This window comes from Arachis ipaensis, chromosome B01 (genome assembly GCF_000816755.2).
Source record: "Arachis ipaensis cultivar K30076 chromosome B01, Araip1.1, whole genome shotgun sequence".
NCBI classification, from domain to species: domain Eukaryota; kingdom Viridiplantae; phylum Streptophyta; class Magnoliopsida; order Fabales; family Fabaceae; genus Arachis; species Arachis ipaensis.
The window spans coordinates 29,056,903-29,080,728 of NC_029785.2; the positions used below are offsets into that span (position 1 = coordinate 29,056,903).

At 34.7% G+C, this 23,826-nt stretch overlaps 1 protein-coding gene across 1 annotated transcript; it reads right to left on the reverse strand.

Moving 5' to 3' along the window:
- On the reverse strand, positions 12,354-17,659 carry LOC107628277 (cytochrome c oxidase subunit 6a, mitochondrial). Its single transcript, XM_016331029.2, has 4 exons — positions 17,528-17,659; positions 16,359-16,465; positions 15,060-15,102; positions 12,354-12,663 (listed from the first exon to the last, which is right to left on the reverse strand). The coding sequence occupies exons 1-4, from the start codon at positions 17,640-17,642 to the stop codon at positions 12,629-12,631; spliced, it is 300 nt and encodes a 99-aa protein (XP_016186515.1). The 5' UTR covers positions 17,643-17,659; the 3' UTR covers positions 12,354-12,628.

A 23,826-nucleotide genomic window follows, 5' to 3' on the forward strand; every position in this document is an offset into this window, starting at 1 on the left:
TCAAAGAGAACAATCATAAACTGAAAATACCTCAAATATTATTAATTCAGATAACAGTCTGTAACATGGATGAAATTCATTAATTCACTGATTAATTCAAGTGCTGGAATAAATAAAAGTAAAAGGAAGCTAAAACAAAGGAACATAAAACCTGGATTGAGAGTCACTCTTAAAACAAGAAGAAATCCTAAATCCTAAAAGAGAGAGAGAGAAGATCTCCCTCTCAATTGAATCTAAATCATTGAAAAGTAAAATATGCGAGCTCTCTTTGAATGGATGCATTCCCACACTTTATAACCTCTGGTCTATGCTGTCTGTACTTGGATCTGGGCCAAAAAGGGCTTCAAAAATTGCTGGGGGCGCATTCTGTAAATTCTGATACGTGGCCTCTGTCACGCGTCCGCGTGGGTCACGCGGTCGCGTCATTTGGAGCTTTTCCTTGTCACGCGGTCGCGTCAGTTCTGCGACCGCGTCATGTGCGTTCTTCTTAAGGCGCGCGGTCGCGTCAGTCATGCGGCCGCGTCGCTGCTGATTCGTGCTTGGCACGCGATCGCGTCATCCATGCGATCGCGTGGATACCAATTTCCTTAAAGCTCCGTTTTGCTTTCTCCTTCCATTTTTGTATGTTTCCTTTTCCGTCTTTTAAGTCATTCTGCCTTAGAAAATCTGAAACTACTTAACACACTGATCACGGCATCGAATGGAAATAAAGGTAATTAAATTAATTAATTTTAAAGCTTAGGAAACGTGTTTTTCATTTACATCACACAATAAGGAAGGGAAAGTAAAACCATGCAATTAATGTGAATAACTGGGTGAAGGATTGTATAAATCACTCAAATTAAGCACAAAAGAACTCATGAAATATGGGACGCAGAAGCTGGTGAATTAAAAATTATTAAAATGGTTACGTTGCATGTATAGTTCTTAACTCACCGAAAATCTACCTATCAATTTAGAAATATGTCACAGAGAGTTAAATTAAAAATTACTGGGAGTTTTAAGTCCCAGGTCGTCTCCCAACGAGTTGCAGGAAAGTGTGCTATCTTATTAATCAGAAGTTCCAAGAAGTTGAGCTAAGTAAATTGGAATGTAAATTGAGGAAACTTAAATAATACGAATAAAAGCCTTGACTGGGAGTTGATTGGGTAGAATTTCTACTATTGATGGAGTGATTGTAAGATTAATTTATAATAAATGGTTGTCTGTTTGGTTATCCTTTACTAGGTAAGGGAAAGTCAAACAAGTTGGAATGCTAGATCTGTTCACAAGTTGCAACCCACTTAGTTCAAAGGGATTGGCGTTGGTGACAGGATAGCAATCTAACATTTAACCCAATTACAAATTTTTCCTTCAATCCTTCCAGCTCAAGAGTTCCTTTTAATCAACTCCCCATCAAGTAAAGGAACTACTCACACATTGTAAATAATAAATCCATAGCATATAAAAGGGAATTAAAAGAGGACATGATTATTGGAATTGAAATTGAATTAAAAAGAAATAATCCTTGCATTAAATAATCATAAAAGTATCTAAATAACAAAATTGAATGAGGCAAAGAACATGGAAGAATGAAACCAAGTTAAGAAAACAAACTAGAATGATGAAGTCTTGATGAGGAAATAACTCTTCTCAATGATCCAATGCTAAGACCAATTGAAAATTAAAATTCTAAAACTAGAGAGAGAAAAAACCTAAGAGAGTAAAAACTAGATCTGAAACTGTCTCTGAATGTATGTGTTATTTGTTTCTGCATGTTCTCTGACTTTAGTCTGCTGTTCCGGGCCGAAAACTGGGTCGAAATAGGGCCCAAAATCGCCCCCAACGAATTCTGCAGATTATGCAGATCGCACATGTCACGCGATCGCGTCATCCATGCGGACGCGTCATTCGCGCTTTTCCTCGCCACGCGTTCGCGTCGTCCACGCTACCGCGTCGCCAGAACTTTTCCAATTCGCGCGGCCGCGTGAGCCATGCGGCCGCGTCACTGCGATTTGCTCTCCTTCGCGCGGTCGCGTGAGCCATTCGACCGCGTCACTTTTCGCTGGTTATCTCCTCAAATTCTTGTGTTCCTTCCATTTTTGCTAGCTTCCTTTCCAATCTCCAACTCATTTATGCCATGTAAAGTCTGAAACACTCAACACAAAGATCACGGCATCGAATGGAATAAAGAAGAATTAAAAATAGATAATTAAAGTTTCTAGGAAGCAGTTTTCAAACATGTAATAAATTCAGGAAGGAAATCTAAATGCATGCTAATTTAATGAATAAGTGGGTAAGGATCATGATAAAACCACACAATTAAACACAATATAAATCATAAAATAGTGGTTTATCAACCTCCCCACACTTAAACATTAGCATGTCCTCATGCTTAATTGAAGGAGATAAGGAAATAAGTATGAACATGTAGAAACTCATGAAATGCAATGCAAACCTATATATATATATAAATAAATGCAACTACATGATTCTTGTCCACTTAATCAAAAGTAGATAAGCTCTTTAAAACAATTACAAATCAAATTCCACTAATTTTATCATTACATAATAAAACAGATAAAAGTGCAAGAAGATAGCTTGTGAAAGCAGGGAACATGAAAATTCAAGCATTGAACCCTCACTGATAATGTATGTACGCTCTAATCTCTAGTGTATAGGGTGGTCACTCTATCCTTCTCTAATCATGCTTTCTAACTTTTGTTCTTCTCCTAACCAATCAACAATAGTTAATACACCAATGCAAGCATCATGAGGTCTTTTTAAGGTTGTAATGGGGCTAAGGTATAGGTAGTGGTGTATATTTGGTCAAGTGAGCTAATAAATTGAATCTTTAATTAACTCAAGCTCTAACATAACTTGTATACACTTAATGTCATCTTTAAAGTTCATACCTAGCTATCCAGAATTCCCTTTTTCAATCCATACTCATGTATCAACTTACATTTTGGTTCTATTATATGTGCACTGATTTTTGAATTCTGAATTTAACATTAGGGTAATTTTGTCCCCTTATTTATTGATTTTTCATAATTTTTTCATTTTTTTAAATAAATAAAGCTTATCAATGCACATAGATTTTTCATTCTTATAATTTCACCTGAGTAGGTATCCAAATTCCCTTAAATTTTTTTTATGACACATTCCCTTAACAACTTTTGTTCCCACAATTTTCCATACTTAACTAGCATACACAATTCTATCTTAAGCTAACCAAAGATTCAAATTGGGGTATACAATTGTTTTTCGGCTTAAGGTTAGTAATGTGATAAAATATCGAACAAATGGGAATTAAAGGCTCAAAGTGGTTAACAAAGGTAATTGAAAAGGGTAGGCTTAATTTGGATGAGTGAGTTTAAACAAATAATGGCCTCAATCATGTGCAAGCATGCAAATATAATAACTATTGGATATATAAGATAGAACAAAATATAGATTACAATCGTAGAGAAGCAAACACACAAGAATGAAATAATTATGGTTAAATAATGTAACCATTCATAAAGGCTCAAATCTTTCACAGGTTGTATGTTCTTAAACTCAAATATCATGTTCCAAATACAATTCAAGCAAATTTATCATAAGAATATTTGAAAAATTAGTGAAATTTTGTTCCAAAGATAGATTTTTAAAAGAAACTTATTGTTTTTTCAATCAAGTAGAACATGCATGCAACTATCCTAACCTATGCAATTTATTCTATTCTATAAAGGAAAGAAAATCTAACTAAAATATCCTAATTATTGGTGCTAGAGAAGAGAATTTACCTCCGGAAGTCAGGTACTTACCGACCTCCCCACGCTTAAGGCTTTGCACCGTCCTCGGTGCCATCTGTCAGGAACAGGGGCGGGCTGGTAGCAGTATCTCCACAGTCGGGACTGTCATGGCTCCCTGTGCTGGTAAAGGAAGTGGAGTCCGGGGTGTCTGAGTCTCTGAAGCGTCCCTTGAGTAGCTCCTTGAGGTGTTTGAATCAGCGCTCGTTGATGAGAGGAACTTTTGCGTGGTCTAGAAATTTGCGGATAAATCCTCGTTGCAGATATAGTTTCTAAACCTTCAAAAGTCCTTTCATACAAACGTTTTGGGTGTCACAAGTAACAAACTCCTTTAGAAATTTTTAACCGAGTATTTAAACCTCGGGTCGTCTTCTCAAGGAACTGCGAGGAAGTATGTTCTTATTATTGGCTATAAAGGTTGTAATCGGGGTTTAGAAGATGAGAAGCAAGTAATTTGAATGACAAGTAAAGTAAATAGCAATTAAAATAAATAAATACTGTAAAGCAGACTTTTGGCAAGGTAAGAGAAGTTGGAGGTCCAACGTAGTTATCTCTCTCAACTATAATGAAAGTTGAATCTAAACTCCACTTGATCAACCTGTACTAGGGCAAAGGAAAGTCAAGGGACTAATTAAATTGACCTTTGAATACTATTTATTTCCTAAGAAAAGGTTGGGATTACTTAAGTTCAGCTCAATTAGCAAGATAACGATTATCAATTATGTTGAGTTTAATAACTGTTGAGTTACTGAATTCTTAACCAGGACCAAAAGGGGAAAAAGTAAAATTGCTGGATTAATAAAAATATCCTTAGATGGGAAGCAATGATAACTTAAATCAAAGGGAACAATCATAAACTGAAAATACCTCAAATATTATTAATTCAGATAACAATCTGTAACATGGATGAAATTCATAAATTCACTGATTAATTCAAGTGCTGGAATAAATAAAAGTAAAGGAAGCTAAAACAAAGGAACGTAAAACCTGGATTGAGAGTCACTCTTAAAACAAGAAGAAATCCTAAATCCTAAAAGAGAGAGAGAGAAGATCTCCCTCTTAATTGAATCTAAATCATTGAAAAGTAAAATATGCGAGCTCTCTTTGAATGGATGCATTCCCACACTTTATAACCTCTGGTCTATGCTGTCTGTACTTGGATTTGGGCCAAAAAGGGCTTCAGAAATTGCTGGGGGCGCATTCTGTAAATTCTGATACGTGGCCTCTGTCACGCGTCCGCGTGGGTCACGCGTCCGCGTGGGTCACGCGGTCGCGTCATTCGGGGCTTTTCCTTGCCACGCGGTCGCGTCAGTCATGCGACCGCGTCATGTGCGTCCTGCTTAAGGCGCGCGGTCGCGTCAGTCATGCGGCCGCGTCGTTGCTGATTCGTGCTTGGCACGCGATCGCGTCATCCATGCGATCGCGTGGATACCAGTTTCCTTAAAGCTCCGTTTTGCTTTCTCCTTCCATTTTTGTATGTTTTCTTTTCCGTCCTTTAAGTCATTCTGCCTTAGAAAATCTGAAACTACTTAACACACTGATCACGGCATCGAATGGAAATAAAGGTAATTAAATTAATTAATTTTAAAGCTTAGGAAACATGTTTTTCATTTACATCACATAATAAGGAAGGAAAAGTAAAATCATGCAATTAATATGAATAAGTCGGTGAAGGATTGTATAAATCACTCAAATTAAGCACAAAAGAACTCATGAAATATGGGTTTATCATGTGCCTTTCCACATTCGAAGGAGTGTGCATTTCCACCTTGCAACTAGAGAGAAATGTGGAGGAACAATACGAAGGAGATTACCTTTTCACCTTTTCCACATCCACACCGCAACAAGAGAGAAAATCCTTCATCCTGAACTTGTTTATTCGCTCTGAGATATAGTGCCCGCCACATTTCACAATTAAAAACTGAATCAAAGAAAATCCTCAACCTTCTATCCAATTTTCCGATATAACAAGAGAGGGAACCCTCAACCCCGCTTGTCTGCCACAACAAGAGAGAAAATCCTCAACTTCAACTTGTCTATCCGTAAGCGAAAAAAGTCACCATCCTCATCGTGGACGAGACGAACCTCCACTCCCACAATAATTTCATCCGGCTAACCAAGGGTTTATCCGGGAATTTGTCAATTCAATTCATTATATTCTTCTCCAGTATATTCAATTCTTGAAAATTAGTTATTCAACTCCATATGGAGATTTAAGGGGGTTACAAATATGCTGGGAAGGCTAAATAGTTCAAAAATAACATCTCAGCAAAAACAGAGAAGTCGTGCGTACGCATGCCTCGTGCATATGTGCGAAACTTGATTCAAGAAATTGGAAATTTGCAAACGATGTGTACGCAGGCCTCGTACAAACGCGGGAGTTCGAATTCATGCGTACGCACGCATGGTGCAAATGCGTGGGACCTGGTTCTGCCCCAAATTCTGCAAAATCTGCAATTTTCAGTTTTTGACACCAATTTTTAAACTTCTATATCTTTTGCTACAAAATTCATTTTTTCTCCATTCTTCGACGGTTTTAAAGTAGTCATTCCCAAATTTAATTCAAGATAAAGTTCACTTGATTTCAAACTCCGAGCGCCAAGTTATGACCCGTCAAAATGAGTTAAAATCACCAAATTACGAATTTTTTCTACATAATTCAAATTCACCATTTCTCAAATGCTCCTCTTTTAACACCCATGACTCTCACCCTTATGCATCACTTACACTCAATCATCAATGCCAATTTTCAAAATCACATCATTTTCATTCAAATCTCAAAACTAACCATTCTCACCAATATCTCTACTTCACCTCATTCTTAATCTCATGTTCATATAACTCCAAGACAAACCTTAATCAATCTTCACAATCCAATTTGATACTTCATTTGTAATAATTCAATTTCAATAACATATCACAACACAATCTAACACTCAATTATTCACCAAACATTAATTTTCATTCCCTAAATCATATCATTTGACATTCTAACTCAAACTCAATAATTTTTATCATCCAAATCCAATTTCATATATCGTTCAAAACAATTCCAAGCTCAATAATTATACCACAACACAATTAATTTTGCCAAACTTACCAAGACTTATCCAATCACGGCCTCCGACCTAAAAATTTATTCAATATGGGTGTAGCTCACCCAATTTTGGTTCCCGACCCAATTTTCATTCAATCATCCATAGTAAATCAAACCATAAATTCATTTAATTATTTAACTAAACCATCATCAATCAACAACATCAATTATTCAACATTATCATACAGTTATCTAACCTAGATTTTCACATAGCGTCATATAGTGATTAACCAAAACCAAAATCCATACATCCGTTGAAGGCGATTTCCAACCTTGTGAACCTTTCTCCGGTCACCCAAGCCTCCACCAAGTTCTCCCCAATCAAACCAAGCACTCAGTCTGCACCAATTCATTCCAAGCAAGCCATCACTCTCATTCAATCTAATTACATCAATTTTCAAGCATTTACACTAGGATTTTTTGCACAAAATTAGAGAAAATAGGGGAAAAATTCCCTTACCTCTTTTTACATGCTCTTGGGTCAAAACTCCACTAGAAGTTGTGCTGGAGTTTCTCCTAAAGCATCAAAATTACAAACTTCAACACCTCATCGTACCAAAATGCGAATATAGTGAAAAAACAAAAATGGGTCAAAGTTATCGTGAGTACTCACCGCAAAAGTTAGATAGAATTGAAGATGATGATGAGATGAATGCATGGGAGCAAACGTGTCGTCGATCGGAACTCCGATTTGAGAGAAAAGTAGATTTGTAAGTGTATGTGAATACTGTTAGGGTTCTCTCCATTCTCTTCTCTCAAGTCTCGTGGCTCTCTCTTCTCTTTGTGCAAAAATGAATGAAATTTGAAAAAGAGTGGGAGAGTGTCATGTTTTGGCTAAGTGGATGAGGGACATTTTTGTCCTTTTGCCCATTAGCCTCACTTAAGGCAAAAATTTTAAAGAAAATTGTTCCGATTTTTATTCTAAATATTTTTTTTGGTTATTTCTACATTTTTATTTGTTTCATACGTAGTATCGAACAAACTTAAGCTTGTACAATTAATTATAATGCCGGTATGCATTTTTTCATAAAATTATATTTTCGCACTCCAATTAATTTTCTAAGTTAAATTTTTACTGGTAAATTTTTAAATTATAAAATTTTTTAACCCTTACATAGAGGTTTAAACCATCTCAACTCAATTTTAATTAATCAATTGACTAGTTAATATTTTTCTGGGTCTTACATTCGTAAGTTGAAAAAACTAAAAGAAAATCTTAGAGGACAACAGAAGATCGAGCTCCCGACCAACCAGCTGATAAACTTTCATGAAAATTCAGGAGTTAGGGTGAAGCTGAGAAAGGGCAACTCTACAAATATGAAGGATTTTTAGTTCAAAGTCAGAAAAGGGAAGACTCACTCCTAACCTAATAAAAAGGTATTTGTACATGAAATAAAATGGTGCTCCAGCTTATCAAGTCAGGAAAAGCAAATCCTATCCTCAGGGTCAGGGGCCACTATCTCGTACTTTTCCTCGTCCTCCCTCCCTTTACAAAGCCTATGCTGCTTATGAAAACTCTTTATATACTCATTATCAATTACGGGGACAGTAGAGAGAACAATAATCTCTACCTAATCTAAGTCTGGCGAAACTTTGGTAGACATTCTAAGAATTATAGAATGAGACATAAATGGTTATACGTACAAAACAAAAGAAAGTAGTCACTACAATAAAATTCACGAGTTACAAATCTGGAACAACAATACGGCATACAAAAAGGTCAAACCATTCTAAAAAATAGGACCTTTACCATGTTTTACTGAGAATACGAAATGGCACCGTTACTCAGAACGAAAATGGCACCATTCAAGGGCAAGATAAAATCCAAAAAATTTAACAAACAAAGACACAAATTCACAAAATCAGATTCCACTAGATTCTACAGATTCTTTTCAGATTCTACAAAATTCTTGCAAATAATAACAAAGGTTTACGATAAACAAGAAAATAAGCAAGAATTAGTTTAGATAGGAATTTTCCCGAACAAGAAGCCACATTGGCAGGAAAACCAGCAAATTTCAAACAACAACAATCAACTAGTAATGAATAAGTAAAGAAGAACAAGAGAAAAACCAACCTTGAAGAAGAACAGGAAGAAGGAATGCACGCAACAGCAAAACAAACGGACGATCTCCAAAATCTTCTCAACAAAAACGAAGAAGAAGGTAGAGAAACCTTGATGAAAAGAGTGAACGGCGAGGCTGAAAAAAGTCAAAGTGGAAAATGCAGAAGAAGAAACAAAAAAGAGGTAAGAGAAAGTAATTATGTTTATATATAGTCATTAGGGGAACAATTGTAAAAATACCCCTCATTTGATGACATGCATGGTTACCAAGGTAACTAAAAAAATGCGCGAACAATTATGAAAAGACGTAACGTTCAAATTCAAAAATACGTCGAGTACCCGACCTGGTACCAAGAAACGTGATGTACCCGACATGATAAGATGAAGATCATCATGAATCAAGACTGACTTGGAGATGCTTGAACCCGAATCCATGAAGCTCGGCTTCAAGTAGAGACAATGTTCATACCTTGACCCAATACACAGCCAGACCTAAAGTGAATAAATCCCAATCTACAAACATTAGTCAGGTAAACACCAACCCGACCTGATAAAGTTCGGTCATAATGATGTCAGACTAGGAATTACTTATTTAAATAAGTAACGAAATCCTACAATCTCTCCTACTCATCTAGAAAGGAGATCTGAACAACTTTTCTAACAAAAAAGAACTACCCACCCTCAATGGTGAAACGACTTTAAAATATAATTATTGACTTTACATCTACACTTATAAATACCCTAACACTCGGGTATAATTCGAACCCAATCTACTAAAAACTTGCTAAAATCGTTGCTAACTTAAGCATTAGAGTCCCTTGCAAGTACCATCCCCCATCTTCACCAAGACGTCAGATGGCGGCATCCTAGCAGCAAGAGACGTTGGGCAAATCATCCAAAGGCGTTTGGACCTCACGTCCAAGCTCAAAGCAACTCAATTTCAGGTAACCCTCGGAACAGTAACTTTGGCCCCATGAATTTATTTTTCACGCATTCTTTACTATCGGATTTATCCCCCAGTAAATTTGAAGGTAATATATTATTTATTAATAATTAAATGACGAATTCAACTGATGATAAATCTTGAAGGACATGGTCATGTGGTGGATAATAAAGTGAAAGAATTAGAGGAAAGGTGAAATGGATTAGAGAATAAGTGGAAGAAGTGTAGATTCAAAATCAATGAAAGTAGATGCCTTTGTTTTGGATGTAGTGTTTTTGCATTTCTTTGTGGGTTGTAGTTACAAGCTTGTTCAAAGTAATTGTGTAGGAAACTTATGACATATTTGGATTATTTGAAAGTTGTTTATGTTATGGGATGACACTGAGTATTGGAACACTTTTGAAGATAAACAAAAATGGATTATTACGATCAATGTTTACAATTGGGTTAAGTACGATTTTGGTCCCTGAGATATAGGCCGAAAATTATTTTTGTCCCCAATCTTTTTTTGCATACAAAATCATTCCTGAGGTTTAACATAGTTTTAAAATTGTCCTTCGGACCAAAATTCTCTTCTCCTTCTTCACCAAAATATCCAGTTCTTCTTCTCCATCACAGCAGCATCTCTTCTTCATTTTCTTCTTCTTCAACTAGAATTTCAACAAAATTTCAACTAACAGATATCAAAAAATTAAAATAAAATTTCAACTAGCAAATATCAAAAGCAGAAGAATGGAATAGAATTAGAAACAAAACAAAAACAGAAGAAAAATGAAATCAATCGGAATGGAATCAGAGTCAACAACAACGATCTGATTAACAAAATCAACAAATCTAACAATGCAAATAACAAAAGAAACGGAAGCAGAATAATCAACTTAATTAACAAAATCAGAAACAGAAGCAGAATAATCAACTTAATCAGAAATAGAATTGGAACGTAGAGGCGAACAACGAGGAGTAGCGACGAGCAGCGGCAAGGAGCAGCGGTGACCGGCGAGCTAGTGAGGAGGATGAGCAGAATGACAACGCGGCAGACGTCCTCCTCGCTAATCTGCTAGCGTCGACATCCGTCCTCTCTTGTTGGCGTCGTCGCCACCCTCCCTTCCCCCTTCTTCTTCTTCCCTCCCCCATTGTGTGATTCCCTTCTCCCCCCCTTTCCTTCCCCCCTTCTTCTTCCCTCCTCCTCTCATGTGATTCCCTTCTCCCTCTCATCCGCCTCTTTCTTTTTTTTTCTTTTTTTTTTTTTATAATTTTTTAGTTAGGGATAATTTAGTAATAAAATTTAAAATTTAAGTAAAAAGGACAATTTTAAAATCAAGTTAAACCTTAGGAATAATTTTGTATACAAAAAAGGTTGGAGACAAAAAACAATTTCGACCTATACCTTAAGAACCAAAATCGTACTTAACTTTTTAAAATTTCTTTCATGAAATAAAACAATCATTTGTGTAAAACAACAAAGCAGCAAATTAATATATCTATAGCATGCATTTTTCCAACTTCAAAGAAAGCATAGATGTTCATATATTATATCATTATTCCCTAAACCAAAAGCATTGTTTCATTGAGGTTATAAACAAGCAAAATAAATAGCCAAAATAATAAAACATATGTCCTTAAGTCCTATGGCTAATATCCACACTAGCAAAGTCTAAGTTATCCAATATTAATTCTTCCTTGGTACCCTAAGTCTTGGAGGCTTTAACCTAGAGTTGGCACAAACTAGAAAAACTTTGATGATAGTTCCTAAACTTGCAACAACCATTGTCTCTGCAGATAATTTGTTATAGCAGTTGTTGGCCCATTGGATGAGTTTGGTAAGTCATAGAGGTCTCAACTCTCAACTATTTGATTTGGAAGAGAAGTGATAATCCCAACTAAGATGAATCATTCCCAAATAACATAAGTTTAAATGACATTATTTTTTGTGGATAAAGGAAGATAAATTAACCCGACTATTGCCCATAGAAGAGCGTATAGGGAGACAAATCAACCCCATTGCCCATTCGCCAGCATGACACTTAATGAAAACTCAACGTCCACATCAGCAATATGCCAGACAGGTCTCTTCCGTTAAGTTTGAGGAAGGGAGATGACAGAAAGGCCACCATGACTTACAGTAGTCAGTGCAAGTACTGGGACAAGTCTTTTTTTTTTTTATACAAATCGCCTTGTACTATTTTAGAATGAACAGGGACCAGTTTGGTGTTTACTCAACAAAATTTTAACAAAGTAGACTGGTACCATCATCCTTAGAACGATATTATCTTCTACTCAGAAATATTCTGTAAAACAAATGTTTTTTTGTATACTAAGTTCCTCGTCACAATACCATTCCAAATAGTTTATCAATTAATATTTAAATGGAGTTTACAATCATCAAGACTAATTTATATCATTATTAATACAAATAAATGAACAAAATAATTAAAATTACCCTAAAACGTTTCAAAGATTGTGAGGACCAGACGATGAATGAGACCCCACGCAAAGACGACATAAAAATTTAACACAATTTTCTTTTCAGCTTAACAAGCGTTGGTATAAAAATAAGGATCGAATTTTTTGCCGAATTTATTTTGCTTACAATCTTAGGAACAAACACGGGATAAAAGCATGAGAAAAACCATCTTGCCAAGTGCATCTTCTAGATCACATTTCAACAAACAATAAGAAATTGCGACTATCAGTGTTTCTTAAACTATGACAAAAGGGCTCCATCACAGCCACAAAAGCCACCAATATTCCTAGTGGTGCTTCCTTTCAAATAGACCATCAGGACCTATTTTTCATCACAAAAGAACCTTGTCATACAATGAGGAACCTCAAAAGGCCAAAGCAACAAACTAGAAAACAGGAGCATCATTATTGAATTACTAGCAGGACCCCTGGTAATATAAGATAGTGACAACACAACAAGAAATTAATAGCAAAAGCCAAAAAAACATTCATACAAGGTTCATGACAAAAGTGTGTGTAACCAAATGAGATATATATCCACACAGACACATACACATAAAGCAATGAACGAGACACTTCTCTTGCACATATTTATGTGTGCCTGAGAAATTTTGGCCAGGTTAAAAAGGAATGAATGATTCACTTCTCATACATTCATTTAGGTTTCAGTGAAGATTGTGTCAATACCTGTAGTATTATGTACCAGAAATCATGTTTATTATTTAAAAGACGAATGCCAAATTCTGATGAGGTAACTGGCTCAAAAGCAGAACAGAAATGACAAGTGTCATGTGAACAAATGTAGGTAATAACTCGAACTAATAAATTATTTTATTGAGACCAAAAAATCGGCAGTTAATACAACAACATGCTATTAATTTTGAAAATAGAAGCCAACAGGTGCAAATATAAGTTTTCTGACAAACAACAAAGTGCACATGATAACAGGTGCATATAATTAACCATGAGAACCCTACTAGCCTGCTCCACCCAACTATTATGGGTGTGTTTGGCAAACACGTTGGTGAAGAAAGAAGTGCGTTTAAGCTTCTTGAAAGTTTTACTTTTATGTTTTGACAATTTTTTTCTTTCTAAACGCAAAAACGATTATGCCTCTGAACCCACGTTGAGAAGAAGCTAAAATTTGTAGCTTCTGCGTTTCACGTTCATGGTTGATAATTACTTTTAGAAAATTAGGTGAGAAAATTTCTTCTTTTTTACCAATCTTACCCCTCATTTTCTTCTATAAAAAAGATACCAATAACTATAAGCTTCACAGTAATTCTCTCTAGTTCTTTCTACTTTTTCATAGTTCTTCCTTTCATTTTTTTTTCAATTAAAATCGTTCAGATTTGTTTCAGTCACTAGTAAATTGAATATTTTAATTTTTTATTATTTTTAGTACTCATTTTCATATTTTAATTTTTAATGTTACGATTTCTGATGTTATGTTTTTATATGAGTTTTTTTTATCATTTCCTATACTATTTTTTATATGTATATTTTTTATGAATTTTTTTTATTTTTGTTTGACTTTGTTTATATGATTATTTATTTATTTTATTATATTTCTTTCATACATATGACAAATATTGTTGATTTTTTTTGTTGTGCTATAATTTTTAGGTATTTTATTAATTTTTATGATTTTTTTATTAATATGAATTCTTTTTTTCTATCTTTTATTACATTGTATTTATGTTGTGTATGAAATTTTTTATTTTTTTATTTATTTTATTCATATGAATTTTATTTAGTTTTTATTGTATTTTTTTATTCATATGATATATGTTATTGGTTTTATGAAATTTTTATTATTTCTTATCTGTATAATTTTTTTTCTATTCTTTGATGTACTCTATTTTTGTTTTGTATTAATTTTTTTTATTTTTTATTCTGAATTTATAAAATTTGTAATTGTAATTATTATATACTATGTTTATTATCAAAATTTTGAATAATATAAATTATGATCCTATAAAAAAAAGACAAAATAAATAAAAAATTAATTATAAATAACAATAGAGCCATAAATAGTGAAAATTTATAGTCCAAAATAATACTAAATTAAAGAGTACGGGTAATATTAGAAAAATTATAGAATATTTTTTTTGTTTAACATTATAAAATTTATAGTACTCTCTTTCATATTTTTTTTATTGTATTTATTTATTTATATAATAAATATTTTTTATATTATTTTTGTTAGGTTCTGTTTTTGCATGTATATAAAAAAATAATTTAAATTAATGTCTCTTTTAGTAATTTTTTATCTAAAAGTGATTTTGAATAGTATAATCCAAACAATATTTATTTTGCTATAATCAATTTTGATACAAATATTGCCAAACATAAATCACGTTAACCCAAACTTACTTTTCATCAAAATCAATTTTGTAAAATCAATTTTATGCAAACTCACGTTTGCAAACTGAAATCCAAACACACACTATATATTCTAGACCTTGTGTACCAACTCCAACATGCTAATATACCAAAAATGGCTGTTAAACGTTAAAATTACTAATGCAACCAGCAACATAAGTACAAATAAAACAAAAGCATAAGACTAAATTTTTCCAGCAACGGAGGTAATTGGTGGTGTGGTGGTGGTGTTTTTTTATTTTGGCAGGGGGGATAGTTGAATCATTTTTGGGAACCTTCTATCAGCTGTAGAAGACAATATAAATATCAGAGAATGAGATAGAAGACACATACCCCATGGGAATTCTTTATTGCGGATATGCATATATGGGTATGCCTGCATCAAAAAGTAAGTTAAGAAAATTAGAGTTTAATTGTTTCAAAGTTTGTTTCAAAATGGAAATAATTTCAATAGCCACTTTTCATAACATGGGCACAAACCATAACCAAGCGATATGAACAGCTACAAATAGCTAATGATTGTGGGGAGCATGACAGTGACAGATATAAATTATCCATTTTTCAGGGAGAATATCTAGCTAGAATCCCATTTACATGTTATCAGTAAATATCAGCAATTAGACAAAAATGTTGCATAGATAAAAATATCAGGATTCATTAGAGTGCTTTCTAGTAGACCCTTCATTTTATTATTCATTTGCAGTGTGTGTTTCCAGAGAAGCCTCTCCTTGTTTTTGGTAATTTATTGTGAAGCTTCGATGGAAATCCAAAGGTCCCCAAATTCAAGTCCTTCATCTGGACAGGAGCACTGAGAATAATATAAGCCATTATCACTTCTTACAAGTACCTAATAAGGCTGTCTATCTTTACATATAAATTATAAGCTATTTTAATTCAGAGATAACTTCACATACTGAGAGAAGGCCTTGCGGCACAATAACTTGGGACATTATCTCTTGATGAAGTTAACTTATCTTGGTGAGAGGCTGAGAGCAGGGATTGAAAAGTTACATGAATGTTCTATTTATCCTCACATTTGTTATCTTGTGCTACAGAAATACTTAAGAAAACTCTCTTGAACCTTAGTGACAAAATTGTACTGGTGTTACCCCATTACGGCAGAGATTGAGCATTTTTTTCCAGTTTAGTTAAAATGAGAATATCAATGCACTGAAGGTTCAATTAACTCCCTGAAATTACATTCCATTGGCCAATTTAGTAATTGGATGGTCAATCGTTAGTCAACCATTTCTATTTGCTATGTCATGTCATGTGACACATCAACATACCACATGGCAGTATGGTACATCAGCAAACAATAATTGTTGTCTAACAGTTGAATGACCAAGGACTAAACTGACTTACAGAGTGCCAGTTAAGGAACTAAATTGACACTTGAAATTTCAGACACTAAAACAGAGAATGCTTGAAATTTCAATGACCAAATTGAACCTTTACTGCTTTATTTGCAATAATATCTATTTCCTTTTAATATATTCCTCCTAGTTTTTTATTTGTAAACAGTTTAAACAAGCTGAGCAGACAAACATGCATTAAAACAGGGAAGAAAAGAGAGAGAAAAAAAAAGATGTAAATGAAACAATTATATATTGTGTAGAGAGGAAAGCTCACAGGGGGTTCGTCGTGGTGTGGGTGTCCCTTTGACAGGTTATAAATGGCCAAAACAGTGCATGTAGCAATGCCTAGATATGTAATCTTCTCCCACTTGGCCGTCTCATCTGATGCAAATGTGTCCAGTAAGAGAGGAGGGGAAAAAGGATAAAAACACATAACAATAAAAGAGAAATCAAGAAACGAAAGTTAAGTGAGTGAGCCACATAAAACCTAATAATTTCATCATGAAACAAAAAGATACGCGAAATAAATCACAGAAAATTCACCACTTCAAAAGATAAGTACAGAAATCTAAGTTCTTATCATGGTAGTGGAGTTCTAAATGGTTTCAGTTTGCTTCCTTAATCTCAGCCGTGTTGATACATAGCAATACAATACAAATCCTTCAAGCTATAATGTACGGACACTGTCAATAACACGACACACGACTCAACAGGCAGACACACAAATTTTAAATTCTTATAAGACACGAGATCTGACATATATATAAAAATTTTAAATAAATTATAATGATATTTTGATATTTTATTCATATTAAAATATAAATTAATATTCTAACTATTTTTAATGTTTTTTAATTATATAAAATATTTAAAATAGTTTTTGTTTTAATAAATAATAATATATATTATTTCTAAACTTTTTTAAAAAATCCAGATTAGGAATATCGAATAAGGCTACGCAAGAATTTTTTATTTTTATTAAGCCAAAGTTGGATCAGTCGTGTCGACGAGTTTCTCGTCTTCCAGGTTAAATTCACGTATGCAAATGTAAATGCAACTAAGCAACCTCTTACGGGTTTAACACAGATTTAAAATAAAACCCAAAAGAAATGTACAATAATCATTTCTCAGAACCCAGAATTAAAAATAGCGTGCATAAACCTTGAATCAGGCCAAAAAACCGAAACTATGCGCAAATCGATTTCAAAACGAGCAATAACCAACGCAAACACGCAAAAGCTTCAAGATCAGAGCGAACTATAGATCAATCTCATAAACAAAAAACCCATTGCCCAAATTGAAGTTATGAAACTCAAAATGCAACGAAATTTAACACAGCTTCCACGAGATAAACCTGATAAGGAGAGCTATTTGCGTATTAATTTAATTAAACCCTAAAAAAAAGGAAATGAACAAATAGCTAGAGAGGGAGGGAGAACAAACATGCATCATCGTGATGAGCAGAGGAAGCGAAGTTTCGCTTAGGTGCAGCGGGGTTACGAGCACCACCGCGTAGGGCGGTTCGAAGAAGACCAGATCGGACTAGCGCCGTCGCCATTCTTATTATTTTGGTCGAAAATTAAAATTGTTCTTAAAATTTGTTTACGTTTAAAATTGTTTTTAATATTAAATCTCATTTTAAATTATTATTTTTTTAATTCTCACATATTTAAGTGTGGAGAAGATCCGTAATTTTGGGGTGTAAATTTCTCTTTCTCAACACTTTGCATTATTCCTTAGTTTTTAGTAGTTATATTTTTTTGTGAATATTTGTTAAGATTTTTATTGCATTTTGCATATATATATATAGTTTGCTTATAGCTTTATAGTAGTAAATATTTGCATGTTGCTTAGTATAGGAAATAAGTTTGGTGAAAATAACAAAGAATTTTCAAAAAATCTCTTTTAGGGCATTCCATTGATTAGATTTGAAAACTTGTTTTTCAACTTGTTTGAAGTATTCTTTCTTATGGAACATAGAAAAGAGCTAGAACAAAACACCTTGTGAGATTTGAGGTTTAATTGTGTGGTTGTATATTTTCAACCATAAATTTTGTTTTTGTGTGTTATACTCCTTTTATGATTGTGATCTTAGATTTGCTTGAATCTTTATGTCATATATTTGATGTTTTGAATGCATTTAGTATGATTGAGGCCATTTTTGAAATTAAACTCACTAACCCATATGGGCAACCCTTACATCTACCTTTGTAAACTATGTTTGAGCCTCTAATTCCCCTTTTGTTCTAATTTTAAGCACATCATTTGCCATAAGCGAAAAACCATTAATATCCATGGATTGTATTTTTTTTATTAGTTTGGGTTGAGGAGTGTGTGTTACTCAAGTGTGGGGGAATTTGTGGGAAACATTGATAGTAAGTTTACTTTGGATATTCATTGAGAAATTTTGGAAAAATGGGTAAACACTCATGCACCTATTAATTAAAATATATGCATCTCTTTTTTGTGACAAAAGAAAAGAGAAATTTTGGTGTATATACCTTTTAAAAAAAAAGAAGAAAAAGAAAAAGGAAAGAGATGATAATAAGAATGTAAATAAAGGTTGTATATGTGTGTGAATTGGAAAGAAGATGCATGAGTGAATGTGAAAAAAGAAATGAATGGGAAGTTAGGTTGTTTTCTTGTGTGTATAATGATTGATATAGGATTAGGTGGGACACTTGAGTTAAAGATCCAATTTACTAAGTCCACTTAACCATATTAAGCCTACCCTTACCCTAGCCCCATTACAACCCTCCAAAGACCTCATGATATTTGCATTCATTCATCAAGTATTTGTTCATTGTTAGATGACTAGCAAATCTTAGAAAACATGATTAAAGGAGAATTGAGTGATTAAGCCCTAAATACTGAGCAACTAGAGTATATACACATCCGGTGAGGGGTTCGATTGCTCAATTCTATGTTTCCATCCCTTATCTTATGTTTTCTTGCAAGTTGTTGAAATTAATTTTGAAAACTTCAAATCAAATCTTTGGATATTGATCATTGAAAAGAACGAAACTCTCGCGCGATCTAGAATTTTCACAAGTAAGTTCCCGTTGTAAGTATAGCTTCTAGACCGACAAGAATTCCTTTCTTACAAACGTTTTGGTTGTCACAAGTAACAAACCTCTAAATAAATTGATAATCGAAGTATTTAAACCTCGGGTCGTCTTCTCAAGGAACTGCAGGGAAGTATGTTCTTATTATTGGTTATGAGTTTTGTAAATTGGGGTTTTGAAAGTAAGGAACAAGTAATTCAAATGACAAATAAAATAAATAAATGACTGTAAAATAAACTTTTGGCAAGGTATGAGAGTTTGAAATTTCTATCCTAGTTATCCTTATCAGGTGTGATGAGAATTGGGTTTTTATCCCACTTAGTTAAGTCAAGTGGACTAATTAGATTGATCCTCAAGTCCTAGTCAATCCCTGTGAGACGACTAGCTTTAGAGCGATCTAGATTAATTAGAAATCTGCCAATTTCAACCACTGCTGAGTTTGACAACTCAAGTGTTACCAATTAATCAACCAAAGCTAAAAGGAAGGAATTGCAAATTATTAATGTAAATAAGGGAAAGCAATCATAATTCTGAAATACTTCAAATTATATTAAATAGAAAATCAAATCTAAACATGAATGGTTCATAAGCCAATTTGACAATAAAAGTAATTAAAGGAAAGCATTAGAATATTTGAAAGCAAAGGGAAATATATAAAGTAAAGGAATATTGAACCTGATAAGGAGTTGGAATACTAAATTGAAATAATAAGAAATCCTAATCCTAAAACCTAAGAGAGAGGAGAGAACCTCTCCCTCTAAAAACTATATCTAAACTATGAAAAGTGAATAATTGGAGCTCTATCCTTGAATGGATGCATTCCTCCACTTCATAACCTCCAATCTGTGCCTTCTGAACTTGGATCTTGGCCAAAAAGGGCTTCAGAAATTGCTGGGGGCGTTTTCTGTAATTTCTGGTGTGTGGCGTCTGTCATGCGTCCGCGTGAGTCACGCGGTCGCGTCATCTGGAGTTTTCCTTATCACGCGTTCGCTTCGGTCATGCGTCCGTGTCATCTGTGTTTTGCTTAAGGCGCGCGTCCGCGTCAGTCACGCGTTTGCGTCGCTGTCTTTTCGCGCTAGGCATGCGGCTGCGTCGTCCATGCGTTACAAATCATGGCATCGAATGGTAATAAAGGGTGATTAAAATAATTAATTTTAAAGCATAGGAAACATGTATTTCACATATATCACATAATAAGGAAGAGAAAGTAAAACCATGCAATTTTCATGAATAAGTGGGTGAAGGATTGAATAAATCTCTTGAATTGAACACAATACATATCATAAAATATGGGTTTATCAACCTCCCCACACTTAAACAATAGCATGTCCTCATGCTAAGTCCAAGATAAAGAATAAGGTAAGGTTAAAGTGGTGGAATCTCATGCAATGCAATCTATCTAAATGCAACTACCTAAATGAGTCATGCAATTCTAATTTTTATTCACTTGTATATAAAACTTACATGTAGTTAAATTAATTCACATTCTCAAGGAATCATATATGCATAGCCAACCTTAGATAATGTTAAGGCACTTTTACAATTGAGATGGGTAAAAATATTTTTTTTTAAACTTGCAAGACAATTAATAATTTAAGCAGAGATATATGGTGATGAGCTATTGAACCCTCACTAGATTTTGTGTTTACTCTCTAGTCACTCAGTGTTTATTGGGTTAATCACTCTATTCTTCCCTTTATCCTTACTTTCTATAACTTTGTTTTTCATCTAACCAATCAACAATTATAGAATACAGACATACAAAAATCATGAGGTCTTTTTCAAGGTTGTAATGGGGCCAAGGTAAAGGTAAGTGTATATGTATAAGGCTAAGTGAGCTAATAAGTGAATCCTTGACTAGTCTAAGATCTCACCTAACATACATGTTTTGTAATTCAAAGCTTCTCAACCTATTTGCCCATATTTTTCTCACTTTGTATTGCAAGCTCATTAACTTTAAATTTTATCCCATGTGCATTGATTCTTTTTAATTTGCAATTGGGGAATTTTTTGTATCCCTTTTATTTAAATAAATTTTTTTTAATGCACATGGTAATTCAATTGATTTCACATGAGCATGCTTCCCAAGATTTTTATTTTGAGATATCTTTATTCTTTTTAACTTTCTACCTTTGTTTCTATCATCCATGTTCCCATAAAGTTCCCCACACTTAAACAATACACAATTTCTATCTTAAGCTAACCAAAGATTCAACTTGGAATTTTTATTTTGTTTTTCTGCTTAAGGCTAGTAATGTGGTTTATAGAACAAGAGGGGATTAAAAAGCTCAAGGGGGCTAACAAGGGTAATGTAAAAGGTAGGCTTATTTGGGATAAGTGAGCTTAAACAAGTAATGGCCTCAATCATCTCTTAGTATGTATCTATACTCTATAATTGGACATATAGATTAAAACAAAGCAAAGAACATCAGAATAAAAAGAAGGGCGAAACGCACAGGAATGAAATTTATGGTTTGAATGTAACCATACAATTAAGCTCAAAACTCACAGGCTGTGTGTTCTCTAGCTCAAAAATCATATATCAGTTATATATGTCATGCAAGTAAAATTTAAGAGTTCCCATTATTCTCAATGTAAATTTTTTTGGGTGGCTTTAAAGTTTTAGTGTTCCTCCTTGATGAAATGTTGTTAACTAACTAACATGTTATGTTCTATATACAAGGTGTGTGGATTATTTTTATTCTGTTAAAGTCTTTAGTTTACTTCCTTTGTATTTTCAATTTAAACCAAACTATCATATGCTAAAAGGGATAAACTATACTAATTAATCCACATATTCTATAACTAATAAGTTTAGAATTGCAAACTAAACTAAATGGTTATGATATAAACTAAAGTACAAAATGCAGAAAATAGAGTAAAAACACATAAAAAGAACAATGTATAAGTACTGAAAGATAAAAATAAAAATAAAGATAAAATTACAGAAAAATAACCAAAATAAAATAAAAGAGTCTGTAGTGGTTCACCAAAAAAATGCGCCAGAGATGGCGACCTCCCCACACTTAAAATAAAGCATCGTCCTCGATGCTCACTCAAGCTGGGTGTGAAGGAGTGTCATCACTGGAAGGATGGGCTGTTGGAGTCTCGGTAGTGGTCTGAGGATCTGCAGACTGGATGAGGGTAGGTGGGTCTGTCTGCTGGAGAGAAGGCTCTGACTGGATAGGAATCTCTGGATCTGCGGCCTGAATCCGCTGTGGCTCCTCCCGCTGTGGCGCAGCCTGCTCCAGTCTTGTCTGTGCAGCCTGGGTGGGTGTCTCCTCCTCGTGAGCATCCTCCTCCACCTCAGATGTATCAGAAGGGGTGTCAGGCTTGGAGGGGATATCGCCGTCGGAACGGATCATCAACTTGACGTGCTCATAGCGTCGCTTGTTGCGACGCTCCATACGGTCCAAGCGGGCGAAGAGGCGATGCACCAAATGGTAAATAGGCTCAGGAGCAGCTGGAGGTGCAGTGGGTGGGGCAGGTGCAGCAGTGGAAGAAGAGGGGGCAGCCGAAGGTGTGGCTGTCTCATCAGAAACAGGAAGGAATGGAGGTCTGTATCCTAAAGCCAGAAAGTTCCTGCTGTGAGGAATGATCTTCTTGCAGTCCGCAGCAGGTGGCTTCTCATCAGCATCCTCCCAAGGCACGTCAGCTCGACGGCCTAGCTGGGTGACCAGGTAAGGGAAAGGGAGGATGCCTCGGACATGGACCCTGGCCATATAGTGCCGGATGAAACGTGGCAGATACAGGTCCTTACCCTCCATCACACACCAGAGGAGGGTAATCATAGCAGCAGGCAGCTCCGTCTCATGAGTGCTCGGCATAATAAAGTTACTTAGGATCTGGTGCCAGAGCCGAGCCTCATCATTCAAGTATATCCGCTTGATTCCTTTAGGCATGGTGGTGTTCTTACTCATGAAGCATTGACCTCAGTCAAATTTCTTTCCAAGAAGAACCAGCCTCTGTGTTTGATCTGATCGGAGGTGTACTGCTGTAGTTCTTCTGGAATTTTCAAAGTCCTCTCCAGGTACAGATTTCTGGAGGTAGCAAACACTGGATACTTCAGCTCACAGTATTGGTTTGCAAACTTAATTGGATCAGTGGCAGGGAAGAGCTGGTCAGCCTTCTCCTGCGGGGTGAAATGCTTTTCCCGCCAGGATTCATCATGCATAAGCTCCAGGAGAGACATAGAGGATTCACCTCTTTTCCGTTTGCCAGTTCTTGCCTTGCCTTTTCCCTTTCTTTGAGTGTCAGACATCCTGAAAAACAGAAATCTAGGATATAATAAAAGCAGGAAAATAAGTAGGCAAATAACAAGATAAGTACATAGTGGCAAAGGAGCAGTAGAATAATGAAATGAGTTGAATAATTATGCATTTTGGGATTGTTTCGGAGTTAAAAAGCTGAGATGAGAAATTAAACAGCAGTAGAATAGTTCATATAAATTAAATTAAAATAAACTGCAAATAGAGATAGATAATATGAACATGAAAGAGCAGTCGCAATAGCAGCATGAATAGTAAGAACATCATATGAACAATACTTAGATCACAGCAACAGCAGAATTGCGAAAATTAGAAAACAAGTAGCAAAAACAGCGCAATTAATCAGGCCTAAATCCACTAACCACATCCTAGCTAACTAACCACCTAGAATCCACTACAAACATGCAAC

What these genes read in the sequence shown, in the direction of transcription:
- LOC107628277 (XM_016331029.2), bottom strand. Translation starts at nt 17,642, where the DNA reads ATGGCGACGGCGCTAGTCCGATCTGGTCTTCTTCGAACCGCCCTACGC. An exon ending in CACACCACGACGAACCCCCT is followed by an intron (nt 15,103 to 16,358) that starts GTGAGCTTTCCT and finishes TTTTTGATGCAG; the next exon opens with GCATACCCATATATGCATAT. An exon ending in CAATAAAGAATTCCCATGGG is followed by an intron (nt 12,664 to 15,059) that starts GTATGTGTCTTC and finishes GATGAAAAATAG; the next exon opens with GTCCTGATGGTCTATTTGAA.